This window comes from Pseudophryne corroboree, chromosome 12 (assembly GCF_028390025.1).
Source record: "Pseudophryne corroboree isolate aPseCor3 chromosome 12, aPseCor3.hap2, whole genome shotgun sequence".
In the NCBI taxonomy this organism is placed as follows: domain Eukaryota; kingdom Metazoa; phylum Chordata; class Amphibia; order Anura; family Myobatrachidae; genus Pseudophryne; species Pseudophryne corroboree.
In genome coordinates, this window is record NC_086455.1 from 3,054,358 (window position 1) to 3,069,830 (window position 15,473).

Sequence of the window (15,473 nt, forward strand, 5' to 3'; positions counted from 1 at the left end):
TTAGTTACTTAGAAGCGAGTGATTAACTCATTAAATGTCCAGCAACAAGACAGTTAATACCCAATGATGTGCCTTGCTTATTACACATTTCAGTATACGTTAACCCTGGAGATATTTCACAATAATTCCCCAAATTGTATCAGTATCTCTGTGCCTCTTAAGAAACCACACGCCTGGAATGGCCCATGCTACATGTAATAAGTGTGGATCTAGATGTGTGATTGAAGTGTTTTGTGAAAACTCTTCTTGGTGGAAGTTTAAACCACGTCACGACCGTCAGGTTGGCGTATCTGAGAGCAGGCTGCGGCAGAGTATTGTGACAACTAGTAATAGTACAACCATTTCTCTATTCAGGTGCTAGTTTAAATGCCTCCGCCACTTGCCTGCCCCTCGTCATCCCAGCCAGACCTGTTGGGCTGGTGAATATTCAGAGGAGAAGGAGGAGAACTGTTGCTGTGTTTAGAGATTGTGTGTTTTCGCTCACAGCGCAAGTCACCCGAATTCTGCAATCACCCCCCGGGGTGGAGACATTTCCCGGTTCTCTCCCATGTGAAATAACAGGGGAAACGTGTCGGTCACAGTAGGGCATACGTGCCAAATTCGGCTGACCAGACACTTAAATACTGCATCGGAGGGACAATTCAGCAAGCTCCATCTTTTAGGATCGGTCAGCTGCATATATGAGACCATTATCTGTGTGATCCACTGATATTGAGCGGATCAGCCAGATAATCAGAGCGTGTATTCCCAACATAAGGTCATTACTTAGTATAAATAGTTTTAACACCCCCCCCCTTACTACTCAGTAACAATCCCACCATGTAATTTCTAGAATATTACTACCACGCACCTTTGCCATTCCCGGACGGGTCTCCCAAGGAACTGATCATGATCTCCCCGCAGGCCAGGCAGTGAGAGGTGTGCATATTTGCCAGGCCGCACTTCTTCTGGATATCCTCAGCTTCCACCACCTGGAGAGCGGATGGCAGCTGCGTCACATACTGCCCAGGAACACGTATCTAACCAGACACTTACCGAGACTCGGCAAAGCGGGAATCTCCGGTTTAGTGTAATACCCACCTTGTGGATGCGAGGGGCCAGCGGGTCGGTACCCACATCAACCACGTAGACCCGGGAAGAAATGAGACAGGGCAGGATCAGCCGGTCCCTAACTTGGGTGTGGTCACCGAAGCAGCTGCTGCAGGTGTTCCAGCCCGAGTGGTGGAGCTCGTCGTTTGCGTTGGGCATCGGCAGACGGTGAATAACCTGGAACGGGATTTATTGGATTCAGTTTTACCACCTCTACCGGCATGCTATACCTTCCTACCACAGCCTCCTTTCAGAAAAGGATCTACTTCCCCCTGTAGAGTGCAAGCTCATGTTCTACATCAGGCCTGGCCAACCGGTGGCTCTCCAGATGTAGTGAAACTACACATCCCAGCATGCCCTGACACAGTTTTAGCATTCCCTAATAGCAAAACTGTGGCAAGGCATGATGGGACTTGTAGTTTCACAACAGCTGGAGAGCCACAGGTTGGCCAGGCCTGTTCTACATTCATGTAAGGGCAGGCGTGTGCAGTCGCTGCTCTAGAACCATTTCCCATTGCTGGAATATTGTATACAGTGCAGGACGTGTCAGGCAGCGAGCAATATATCATGATATCCATGACGTGGCTTACCTGGGAGTACTGTGGCGATGAAGGGTCCACGTTCACAGTGGCCAAGTAGTCAGGTTTACCATTACCGCTGTTGCGATAGATACAGGGCACATAAATGATTTTCTCACGGGGACCTGTGCATCAGAGACAGACCCATAAGGAAACGGCAAATTCTCAGAGACCCAGCCCCAACGCAGGCCACAAGCTCCCTGCCAACCAAATATAAACCCATGATACAGGAAAAAGGCGGCTCATTTGCAGGGCAGTCCAACGCCATAGTCCCCCCCCCCCTCCCCCCGACTCAGCCATTACAGTGCTCCTTATCTAAGTTATGTACCCTAAGCATGTGTGTACAGTGGCACAACATTGTAGCCACAGTAGCTCATAAACCACACGTTCACCCATTATGCGCAGCACATGAAATACTACGCCACTAGCCATGCAGTACAGCCGCCATGACTGATGCACCAAGCTGAGGGGAGCCGCGGTCCCGGAATATTCTAGTTACTGGCACTAAGCCTCCCGCCACTCTACTGCGGTAATGTAAGCGAGCCCCCACAGCTGCAATTACTGCGCTGACGTTACCTTTCATGGCATCCAGAGGAGTCTTGTAGCCAGGGCCACATGATGATGATGATGAACACGTCGCTGTGGAGAAGGAGACAGTAAATATTAGTTAGTCCCAGGGCTGAGGTAAACAGGCAACACAACCGTAAGCAGCGGGGTATTTATACAACAGCATATTCCCTGGTTTACACGTCGGCGTGATAGGCGCACACAGGCCGGGGGTGTCATTACCTGGTTACCTGTATCAGGGGCCCCATTTATCACTAAATATCTGCGGCAAATTCTCCAAAAACGCCCATTTTGAGGGAGTCGCAAATATTAGTAAGAAACCGGAACCTCAGCAGATATCTGCTGCCATCCCGCCGGATTACACGTCTAAAGATGGCGTTTGCCTGTTGTAGCCTACAGATCACCGCGGATGCATGGTTCGTGGCCCACAAATGTGTAGGCATTCCTGCTACTAACGCTCGCACATTGCAGGGGCGGGGCTCCTTTTAGAGCTGATCATGCATGCCTGGTGCTGCGATCTCTAATACTGCGCCCAGATCACACAGCACGCCATTACTGATAAATAGACCCCTCAACTTTAGATCTGTTCCAGCATTGTCTGGTCCTCCTCTGCTGAATGTCTGAGAGGACAGTGGGGCGCTGGGCATTCCAGATGGAGAAAGCAGGAGAGGGAGGGGGGGGGGGGGGGAGTGACACGACACATACAGTATAGAGAGATAAAGTACCAGCCAATCAGCTCCTGACATCTTTCAAGTACAGCCTGTATAGCGACAGTTGTCATGGGCAACTTCTCCACATTTATCACCGTTTAGTACATGTCCCCCTCAGTCTTCAAAATACTTGGTTTCTTTTCTTTATTAACAATTAACAGCAAAATCAGTGACTTCTCCAATCACAGACAAATAAGACCACGATTACCACGGAGAGTCTTCTCCCATAGCAGCCTATAATGACATTTCTGTGGCATACACGTTTTTGGGGCGTATAAGCAAATATTAAGTATCACCCCAATGTATGAAGGATATCTGCTGAAGTCTCTCCATTACCAACAGCAGCAGACCCCATAGGATTCTATGGCGGAACCCTCCCTGGAAATGACCATACACCACCTCTATGCCAGCCTTGATGCAGGAAGGCATGAGGCAGGTGGTGGGGTAATAGGGTGTAGCGGGGCGTAGTCACATACGTTCAGTGCAGAACTCGTCACAGAGTCAGGTGTACGAGTACATGTGCCCCATTACCAGCAGAACCGCTGTCACCTACAAGGCTGATACAAGTCTGAACTGATGCTGAGGGTGAGAACAGTGTGGATAGGGTGCAGCCGAGGACAGGGGAATGCAGGAGCACCTGCCCTACCTCCACATCACACCTTCACAAGATCAGCCAACCATCCACACCTCCCACCCCCAGGGGGATGTAGTCATGTGACCAGCACCACCTCTGTACCTGTCCTACCTCCGCATCACACCTTCACCAGATCAGCCAACCATCCACACCTCCCACCCCCAGGGGGATGTAGTCATGTGACCAGCACCACCTCTGTACCTGCCTTTTACCCTCCTCCCATCCCCCCCCCCCCCCAGGGGATGTAGTCATGTGACCAGCACCACCTCTATACCTGGCCTTCACCCCCCCCACCAATTTCTTTCCCCCACACACTCATAATACATATAATCCATGCCCGTACCTGCTGTATACCCCACACACCACTGCCACAATGCCTCCCGTCTCCTACACAGGACCAGCGCCCCCCACCTCTATACCTGACCTTTACCCTCCTCTCCCATCACCCCAATTCCTTACTCCCAGATACACTCATAATACATGCCAGTATCCCAATTACAATGACTGACAGAAATAGTGTTACATTGATAGTCATATGGGCTAAGGTCACACTAAGGGCGGGATTTACTAGAGGGAAAATACGGTAAAACCCCCGTTTTACCGCATTTTCATATGTACTAACCCCGACCGCCGTGTTTTCGCCCCATAGGGTATCGCCATCTTTTTATGGCGATACCCTATAGAAGCCTATGGGACTCTTACCGCCGCCGCCAGATCCCGCTGCCGCCCCACTCACGACGACCCCCCCCTTCCCCCCGGCATACTCGAGAGGCTGCTGGTGCGGCCCCCCTCCTCCTTCTCTCCTGCAGCACAGCCTTGTCTCCTTCCAGCTGCAGGGGGGAGGAGGAGCCCGGGGACTCCCTGCGCACGTCACCTCCCGGGTCTGGGAGGTGACGGAGACCTCCGCAGACATCATCGCGGGGGGCCTCCTATACCGCATTGCAATACTAATCGCATATGTTAGTACATATGCGATTAGTATCGCTGCGGTAGTTGGCGAGGGGCGGCGATGTCTTATAGTACATCCCGCCCTAACAGAATGAAAACCAAAGCAGCATTCACGCCCAATTACCTCACATTCCAGCCATAATAAATATTATACTTAATATACAGTTCTAGCTAAATAGTGTCTATACCCCCAGGTCAGGCGCAGTGTCAGACAACCTGCCTCATAGCGACAAGCGCCCATATCCTTCCAATCTAGGAGAAGGAGAAAACCCCTGGAGACCTGCACCTGTCTCCAGCCACCAGCCCCACAGCAGCCAGGAGCCACAGCCCAAGAGCAGCCAGGAGCCACCGCACTCTGGGGCAGATGTATTAAGCCTGGAGAAGCGCCCTTTAGAATACAATATGAACACAAAAAAGCGCTTCTTTGAAAAAAAAAAATTAAAATAAATTCAGTGTAAAAATTACCGTTGTGTGTTTTTTTTTTTTTTAATTCTTTTTATTCATTAAATTTACTACAATAAAAATCACATCACATACCGGCCAGTATTAAAAAAAAAAAAAAAAAAAAATAGGCCATAAAAAAAATAAAATAGGAAATATATAAGCATTCATCAGAATTATACTGGCCAGAATTTGTGATTTGATTTTTGTAGTAAATTTTATGAATGATTTTTTTTTTTTTTTATTGTGTAAAAATTCAAAATAGTTTTTTGGTTTTGGTTTTTCAAAGAAGCGCTGTTTATTTGTATTTATATTAGGGAGAACGCGCTAATACAGGATATTAGGAACTTTTAGCAGATATACAGCAAGTTGGACATATCAGATAAAGCGAATTCTTGCAGTGTCATCCCTGCTTGAGTAAAGCGCTGATGCCTACACATAACAAGCCGATGCCCCGATTACTGGCATAGTGGCACCTAAATTAATTTCCTCCTGAGGTGGCAGAAGCCAGCCAAGAATCCAGGCTAAGCCGGACGTACAATAGGATGTCGCCTCACCCAGAACCCTCTCCAGGTGCCCGTTTTCTCTGTTTATAGAACAATGGCCACCTCACGGAGAGATACAGTAAGATGGTTCTAGCACCTGCTTTATGGGTCACCGAGGTTACACCATGAGGAGTTATGCGACGGTTGCGTATTATGTAATGTACACAGATCATGCAACAGGAACCCCCCCCACCCCCACCATGTCACACTCCTAACCACACTCCTGGAACCTTTCATGCTGCTGCATCAGGACTGGATGCAGCAAGAGGTGGGCACTGGTTACCAGCTCTGCTTACACTGGCACCCTATTGTGGGGTGTTTTTTGCACAGAAGAGCAAGAAGGGGACTGTTTTGTTGTCTCTCTGGGGCACACTTTATATAAATGAATTGTTGGATATTTACTCACAATCCGCTCCACTGCAGATTCCAAAACCCCAAACCCATTACATTACACTGGCACCCTGCCTGGTGCACAATACCGTTGCTGTGCCAACATCTGCTGGCCTCTGCCCAATTACGTTAACTTTTATTTTTGTAGTGTGGCGTTAGTCCAATCTAAATGAAAAATATATGAAATCCTGGGGTGTAGCAATGAGATAGGGACGGGGTCAGTAGAGATCCACTGGGAGAGGAACGTTTTCTTTGTGGTAGCGGCTAATTTGATTAATAAAATGCAATTTCCTTTAGATAATGTGGTGGAGAGGGATTTCGGGTAAATGCCCAGGTTTTATTCACGATAAATGGTATCTTCAGATCCTTTGTAATATACAATTGAAGTACCTGCCATAGAACTTGTACTTTAGGACAAGACCATAGGCAATGAACAAGGTCGGCATCTGGTGAAGCACATTTAAAACAATGAGACGAAGAGGCAGCCCCAATGAGAGGTCTAAATTTAGGGGTGACGTATGCTCTATGCAGGATTTTCTGATGACTCGGGTCATAAGTAACGTAATGTTCTGTCTAGAGTATTCGTTTTATCAGTTACAGTTAACGACAATTCTCTGTACATAACTACTCGCCTGGAGGAAAGGAAATAATGGAATGAATAAAGGGAAGCGTTCCATAATGTGTGTGACTAAATTCTCAGTATCTAAAAAGTGGTGAACATACGTCTCCGCCCAATTACATACAAGCTTCTGCATTGAACCAAAATGTTTCTGCCACCGACACTGGATTTTGCAGCAGGCGACCGTGGCTTACATTAACATCCGCCCCGTCTGCCATCACACTGCAGCCATTTCTGTGGCCTTGGTGACAGCAGGTTTAGGTAGATAATTAACAGACCAGAGGCTGCTGCGGAGCTGGCAGCAAGGGTTGGCTGCAGGTTCCTGGCTCCAGAGCAGTTTGTTAAGTGGATGTCCCACAGTGATGAATGATTTCTTATGGAGACAGATGTTACAAAGGACACGCTCAGAGCAAGATGGAGGCAGCCTGGTCTCCGCCGCCGGGGCTCCACATATCAGTGTAAACCTGCGAGTACACGCCAACACTGGTTTGGTGCCCATTTCATGCAGACGCACACACGGACGGATGATCGCTGTAGCATAAGGTAGTAATCCGGCGTGCGGTAAGAGTGACTGCAGATGCATTGGGCTCAGGCCCTCACACATGTTGTAGGGGAGATATTAGAGTGCAGCGGTCTGTACAAGGCCTGTTACCGTCATTTAGGAAGGTGATGAAATCACAACTAAATACATAATTCAGACCTGATCGCTGTTGTGTGAATTCACAAAGCAGGCGATCAATTGACAGCATGCGTACGGCTCGTAGTGCGCAGGCGCGAAGTATTTATGCCAAAAAAATCAGCAACTTCTCATCACTAGGTGAGCACAGGCTGTCCGACAGGAAGCGGGCATTTGGGGGTGGTAAGTGGCCGTTCTCTGGGAGTGTCAGAAAAACCACAGGTGTCCCCAAGTGTTATCAGGGCAGGTGTGCGACACTTCCACACAACCCACCCATCCTTATCAGCGTGCCCTTAATGCCCTAACCTCCCTGGCAGCACACACTGGCTGAGGAATACCATCCCATCACAACTCCCAGAAACTATAATGAAGCAACAAAGGATTCACCAACTTTCCCAAGATGGGTAACAAATGACCAGTCTCCCCGTCATTCAGCTAAGGAACGGTCACACGCGTGTAAGAGGGGTCACAGCAGGGTGCTGCGGATCCCAGACTTACAGACTCTCTGCCAGTTACTGTACACAGATACTCAAGGCAGGGATTTGTCAGGAAGCAGCGAGTCTGGCTATAGGCCTAGGAGGAGTTATGGGTTGTGTGCACGTCTAGTACAGGGGGTTAAGTAACAGGAGTCTCCTGGGGGAGCATTATACCACTGCAACACCCCCTCTTCCCCCACCACTGGGACAAACAGCTCTGGCCTGGTAATGAACTACTCAGAACGTTGTTCATATCACTGTACTGAGGCCAGAGGGGAGATCAGGGGAAACAATAATAAAGCATGTGCTCAGGTCAGCCAATCATTATCTCATCTCTGTAGAGTTTCTGGCTGAGGAGATACAGTCATGTCTGTGTATCTCCTCTACTGCCCGCTATAATAACTCTGATACAGTCATGTCTGTATCTCCTCTACTGCCCGCTATAATAACTCTGATACAGTCATGTCTGTGTATCAGAGTTATTATAGCGGGCAGTAGAGGAGATACACAGACATGACTATCAGAGTTATTATAGCGGGCAGTACAGGAGATACACAGACATGACTGTATCAGAGTTATTCTAGCGGGCAGTAGAGGAGATACAGTCATGTCTGTGTATCAGAGTTATTCTAGCGGGCAGTAGAGGAGATACACAGACATGACTGTATCAGAGTTATTACACCGGGCAGTAGAGGAGATACACAGACATGACTGTATCAGAGTTATTACACCGGGCAGTAGAGGAGATACACACAGACATGACTGTATCAGAGTTATTCTAGCGGGCAGTAGAGGAGATACACAGACATGACTGTATCAGAGTTATTCTAGCGGGCAGTAGAGGAGATACACACAGACATGACTGTATCAGAGTTATTCTAGCGGGCAGTAGAGGAGATACACAGACATGACTGTATCAGAGTTATTATAGCGGGCAGTAGAGGAGATACACACAGACATGACTGTATCAGAGTTATTCTAGCGGGCAGTAGAGGAGATACACAGACATGACTGTATCAGAGTTATTCTAGCGGGCAGTAGAGGAGATACACAGACATGACTGTATCAGAGTTATTCTAGCGGGCAGTAGAGGAGATACACAGACATGACTGTATCAGAGTTATTCTAGCGGGCAGTAGAGGAGATACACAGACATGACTATCAGAGTTATTATAGCGGGCAGTACAGGAGATACACAGACATGACTGTATCAGAGTTATTATAGCGGGCAGTATAGATACACAGACATGACTGTATCCGTTATTATAGCAGGCAGTAGAGGAGATACACAGACATGACTGTATCAGAGTTATTACACCGGGCAGTAGAGGAGATACACAGACATGACTGTATCAGAGTTATTACACCGGGCAGTAGAGGAGATACACAGACATGACTGTATCAGAGTTATTATAGCGGGCAGTAGAGGAGATACACAGACATGACTGTATCAGAGTTATTATAGCGGGCAGTAGAGGAGATACACAGACATGACTGTATCAGAGTTATTATAGCGGGCAGTAGAGGAGATACACACAGACATGACTGTATCAGAGTTATTACACCGGGCAGTAGAGGAGATACACAGACATGACTGTATCAGAGTTATTATAGCGAGCAGTAGAGGAGATACACAGACATGACTGTCAGAGTTATTATAGCGGGCAGTAGAGGAGATACACAGACATGACTGTATCAGAGTTATTATAGCGGGCAGTAGAGGAGATACACAGACATGACTGTATCAGAGTTATTACACCGGGCAGTAGAGGAGATACACAGACATGACTGTCAGAGTTATTATAGCGGGCAGTAGAGGAGATACACACAGACATGACTGTATCAGAGTTATTCTAGCGGGCAGTAGAGGAGATACACACAGACATGACTGTATCAGAGTTATTCTAGCGGGCAGTAGAGGAGATACACAGACATGACTGTATCAGAGTTATTCTAGCGGGCAGTAGAGGAGATACACACAGACATGACTATCAGAGTTATTATAGCGGGCAGTACAGGAGATACACAGACATGACTATCAGAGTTATTATAGCGGGCAGTACAGATACACAGACATGACTGTATCAGAGTTATTCTAGCGGGCAGTAGAGGAGATACACAGACATGACTGTATCAGAGTTATTCTAGCGGGCAGTAGAGGAGATACACAGACATGACTGTATCAGAGTTATTCTAGCGGGCAGTAGAGGAGATACACACAGACATGACTGTATCAGAGTTATTCTAGCGGGCAGTAGAGGAGATACACACAGACATGACTGTATCAGAGTTATTCTAGCGGGCAGTAGAGGAGATACACAGACATGACTGTATCAGAGTTATTCTAGCGGGCAGTAGAGGAGATACACAGACATGACTGTATCAGAGTTATTCTAGCGGGCAGTAGAGGAGATACACAGACATGACTGTATCAGAGTTATTCTAGCGGGCAGTAGAGGAGATACACAGACATGACTGTATCAGAGTTATTACACCGGGCAGTAGAGGAGATACACAGACATGACTGTATCAGAGTTATTATAGCGGGCAGTAGAGGAGATACACAGACATGACTGTATCAGAGTTATTATAGCGGGCAGTAGAGGAGATACACACAGACATGACTGTATCAGAGTTATTACACCGGGCAGTAGAGGAGATACACAGACATGACTGTATCAGAGTTATTATAGCGAGCAGTAGAGGAGATACACAGACATGACTGTCAGAGTTATTATAGCGGGCAGTAGAGGAGATACACAGACATGACTGTATCAGAGTTATTACACCGGGCAGTAGAGGAGATACACAGACATGACTGTCAGAGTTATTATAGCGGGCAGTAGAGGAGATACACACAGACATGACTGTATCAGAGTTATTATAGCGGGCAGTAGAGGAGATACACACAGACATGACTGTATCAGAGTTATTATAGCGGGCAGTAGAGGAGATACACACAGACATGACTGTATCAGAGTTATTCTAGCGGGCAGTAGAGGAGATACACAGACATGACTGTATCAGAGTTATTCTAGCGGGCAGTAGAGGAGATACACAGACATGACTGTATCAGAGTTATTATAGCGGGCAGTAGAGGAGATACACAGACATGACTATCAGAGTTATTATAGCGGGCAGTACAGGAGATACACAGACATGACTATCAGAGTTATTATAGCGGGTAGTACAGATACACAGACATGACTGTATCAGAGTTATTCTAGCGGGCAGTAGAGGAGATACACAGACATGACTGTATCAGAGTTATTACACCGGGCAGTAGAGGAGATACACAGACATGACTGTATCAGAGTTATTCTAGCGGGCAGTAGAGGAGATACACAGACATGACTGTATCAGAGTTATTCTAGCGGGCAGTAGAGGAGATACACAGACATGACTGTATCAGAGTTATTCTAGCGGGCAGTAGAGGAGATACACACAGACATGACTGTATCAGAGTTATTCTAGCGGGCAGTAGAGGAGATACACACAGACATGACTGTATCAGAGTTATTCTAGCGGGCAGTAGAGGAGATACACACAGACATGACTGTATCAGAGTTATTCTAGCGGGCAGTAGAGGAGATACACAGACATGACTGTATCAGAGTTATTCTAGCGGGCAGTAGAGGAGATACACAGACATGACTGTATCAGAGTTATTCTAGCGGGCAGTAGAGGAGATACACAGACATGACTGTATCAGAGTTATTCTAGCGGGCAGTAGAGGAGATACACAGACATGACTGTATCAGAGTTATTACACCGGGCAGTAGAGGAGATACACAGACATGACTGTATCAGAGTTATTATAGCAGGCAGTAGAGGAGATACACAGACATGACTGTATCAGAGTTATTATAGCGGGCAGTACAGGAGATACACAGACATGACTATCAGTTATTCTAGCGGGCAGTAGAGGAGATACACAGACATGACTATCAGAGTTATTCTAGCGGGCAGTAGAGGAGATACACAGACATGACTGTATCAGAGTTATTATACACAGCAGCAGAGGAGATTTAGTGGCTGTAGAAGCAGGTTTATTGCACACAGTCCAGGACTGCACAGAATGTGGAGGCTACGTGCAGATATGCAGACATGTCCTGGGATGAGAAGCATCTGGCCCTACAGACCACAGCTGGACACCTAGTAATACCCATAGGTGTTGTGTACACGCATGTATCCGGGATACAGTTAAGGTCCCAGCGATCAGGAGGCAGACGCCAGAATCCCAACAGTCTGAAATGCCAACAGACGGAACCACAAACAGCACAGGTCATTCCCACTCGGCTGGGGGGAGCGTAGCAAGCCTCTTGCGGGCCTGTCGCAGTCCTCAGTTTCTATTCCAATGGATCTCGTGACATGCCGACCATCTGGATAGTGAGGGGGCGGTAACAGGCACCGGTCACATAACTACATCCCTTAGTTTAAGCCTGCAGGAGACATGCAGGCTTAAACTAAGGCAGCCACAGAACCCGTATAATACATGAATGTCCCAGTGTAAAGGCAATAGGGCTAATATGGTAATCCTATGCACAGGTGACTGCAATGAAGAGGGAAGTCCAGGAGCGGAGCATTGTGTACCTGGTGGAAGGGGACATGTTGGAGGGTGTAAGTGGGAAGCTCAGGAGCGGAGCATTGTGTACCTGGTGGAAGGGGACATGTTGGAGGGTGTAAGTGGGAAGCTCAGGAGCGGAGCATTGTGTACCTGGTGGAAGGGGACATGGAGGATGTGTAAGTGGGAAGCTCAGGAGCGGAGCATTGTGTACCTGGTGGAAGGGGACATGGAGGATGTGTAAGTGGGAAGCTCAGGAGCGGAGCACTGTGTACCTGGTGTAAGGAGACATGGAGGATGTGTAAGTGGGAAGCTCAGGAGCGGAGCATTGTGTACCTGGTGGAAGGGGACATGGAGGATGTGTAAGTGGGAAGCTCAGGAGCGGAGCATTGTGTACCTGGTGGAAGGGGACATGGAGGATGTGTAAGTGGGAAGCTCAGGAGCGGAGCACTGTGTACCTGGTGTAAGGAGACATGGAGGATGTGTAAGTGGGAAGCTCAGGAGCGGAGCATTGTGTACCTGGTGGAAGGGGACATGGAGGAGGTGTAAGTGGGAAGCCCAGGAGCGGAGCATTGTGTACCTGGTGGAAGGGGACACGGAGGATGTGTAAGTGGGAAGCTCAGGAGCGGAGCATTGTGTACCTGGTGTAAGGGGACATGTTGGAGGAGGTGTAAGTGGGAAGCCCAGGAGCGGAGCATTGTGTACCTGGTGGAAGGGGACATGTTGGAGGGTGTGTAAGAGGGAAGCTCAGGAGCGGAGCACTGTGTACCTGGTGGAAGGGGACATATTGCAGTCTGAGGTAAGTACATAGTTATGCTGTAATAACTCACATTACATAAGAACACGGCTACAGATCACACCCCTGCCCCTACTATCTGTCCTGCCCAGTCTGTTTGGTACGTAAGCTGTGTACTCCATCTAACTGGTTTACTAATACGCGAGTTCTACTTAAGATGGGATGTTGCCCATAGCAACCAATTAGACTTACTCCTCATTTATCTAGCACTTTCTAGAAGATAATAAGATTTTAAACCTACCGGTAAATCTATTTCTCCTAGTCCGTAGAGGATGCTGGGGACCCCGTAAGGACCATGGGGTATAGACGGGCTCCGCAGGCGATAGGGCACCTAAAAAGAACTTTGACTATGGGTGTGCACTGGCTCCTCCCTCTATGCCCCTCCTCCAGACCTCAGTTAGAGAACTGTGCCCAGAGGAGATGGACAATACAAGGCAGGATTTAGCAATCCAAGGGCAAGATTCATACCAGCCCACACCAATTATACCATGTAACCTGGATCATACATAACCAGTTAACCGTATGAACAAAAAACAGCAACGGTCCAAGACCGATGTCAACTGTAACATAACCCTTATGTAAGCAACAACTATATACAAGTCTTGCAGAGTGTCCGCACTGGGACGGGCGCCCAGCATCCTCTACGGACTAGGAGAAATAGATTTACCGGTAGGTTTAAAATCTTATTTTCTCTTACGTCCTAGAGGATGCTGGGGACTCCGTAAGGACCATGGGGTTTATACCAAAGCATCCAATCGGGCGGGAGAGTGCGTATGACTCTGCAGCACCGACTGAGCAAAGGCTAGGTCCTCATCAGCCAGAGTATCAAACTTGTAGAATCTTGCAAACGTATTTGACCCCCGACCAAGTAGCTGCTCGGCAAAGTTGCAAAGCCGAAACCCCCCGAGCAATAGTCTGCTTCGAAGCAGGTGCGCCAATCTTATTGGCCGCATACAGGACAAACAGGGCCTCTGTTTTCCTAATTCTAGCCATCCTGGCTACATAAATCTTTAAGGCCCTGACTATGTCCAGGGATCTGGAATCCTCCAGGTCACTTGTAGCCACAGGCACCACAATAGGTTGATTCATATGGAACAAAGAAACCACCTTAGGCAAAAATCGCGGACGTGTCCTCAATTCAGCTCGATCCACATGAAAAATCAAGTAACGGCTTTTGTGTGACAAAGCCGCCAATTCTGATACTGGCCTTGCCGATGCCAAGGCCAACAACATGACCACCTTCCAAGTAAGAAATTTCAACTCAACCTTGTTGAGCGGTTCAAACCAGTGTGATTTTTGAAACCGCAACACCACGTTGAGGTGCCACTGGAGGCACAAAAGGAGGCTGGATGTGTAGCACTCCCTTTACAAACGTCTGGACTTCTGGAAGAGAATCCAATTCCTTCTGAAAGAAAATAGAGAGGGACGAAATCTGAACCTTAACAGAGCCTAATTTCAGGCCCATATCCACTCCTGTCTGTAGGAAGTGGAGAAAACGACCCAGATGAAAATCTTCCGTAGGTGCATTCTTGGTCTCACACCAAGACACATACTTTTGCCAGATACGGTGATAGTGCTTTACCGTCACCTGCTTCCTAGCCTTTATTAAAGTAGGGATGACCTCTTCCTGAATCCCCTTTTTCTCTAGGATTCGGCGTTCAACCGCCATGCCGTCAAACGTAACCGCGGTAAGTCCTGAAATACACAGGGCCCCTGTTGCAACAGGTCTTCCCTCTGAGGAAGAGGCCAGGGATCTCCTGCGAATCTGAGTACCAGGCCCTTCGAGGCCAGTCTGGGACAACGAGTATCGTCTGTACTCTTCTTTGCCTTATGATCCTCAACACTTTTGTGATGAGAGGAAGAGGAGGAAACACGTAGACCGATTTGAACACCCACGGTGTTACCAGAGCGTCTACTGCCACTGCCTGAGGGTCCCGAGACCTGGCACAATACCTCCAAAGCTTTTTGTTGAGGCGTGACGCCATCATGTCTATTTGAGGAGTTCCCCAAAGACGTGTTACGTCTGCAAAGACTTCTTGATGAAGTCCCCACTCTCCTGGATGGAGATCGTGTCTGCTGAGGAAGTCTGCTTCCCAGTTGTCCACTCCCGGAATGAAGACAGCCGACAGAGCGCTTACATGATTTTCCGCCCAGCGAAGAATCCTGGTGGCTTCCGCCATCGTGACTCTGCTTCTTGTCCCACCTTGGCGGTTCACATGAGCCACTGCTGTGACATTGTCTGATTGAGTCAGAACCGGTAGGTTTCGAAGAAGACTCCCCGCTTGTCGAAGGCCGTTGTAAATGGCCCTGAGTTCCAACCCATTGATGTTTAGACAGGACTCCTGGTCTGACCAAAGTCCCTGAAAGTTTTTTACCTGTGTGACCGCTCCCCATCCTCGGAGGCTCGCGTCCGTGGTAACCAGGATCCAGTCCTGAATCC

At 48.1% G+C, this 15,473-nt stretch overlaps 1 protein-coding gene across 10 annotated transcripts in view; it reads right to left on the bottom strand.

Moving 5' to 3' along the window:
* SELENBP1 (selenium binding protein 1) overlaps positions 1–15,473 on the bottom strand; it is a 171,267-nt gene that overhangs the window by 5,607 nt on the left and 150,187 nt on the right. For 9 of the 10 annotated variants that reach the window (XM_063946664.1, XM_063946663.1, XM_063946665.1 and 6 more), the window contains 4 exons: positions 2,244–2,306; positions 1,680–1,792; positions 1,081–1,266; positions 851–971 (listed from right to left, as the gene is read on the bottom strand). In XM_063946664.1, the coding sequence (XP_063802734.1) occupies positions 851–971; positions 1,081–1,266; positions 1,680–1,792; positions 2,244–2,306 (483 nt within the window). Of the gene's footprint in view, positions 1–850; positions 972–1,080; positions 1,267–1,679; positions 1,793–2,243; positions 2,307–11,838; positions 11,864–15,473 lie in introns of those variants that run through there. The other variant, XM_063946670.1, reaches the window with a different exon arrangement.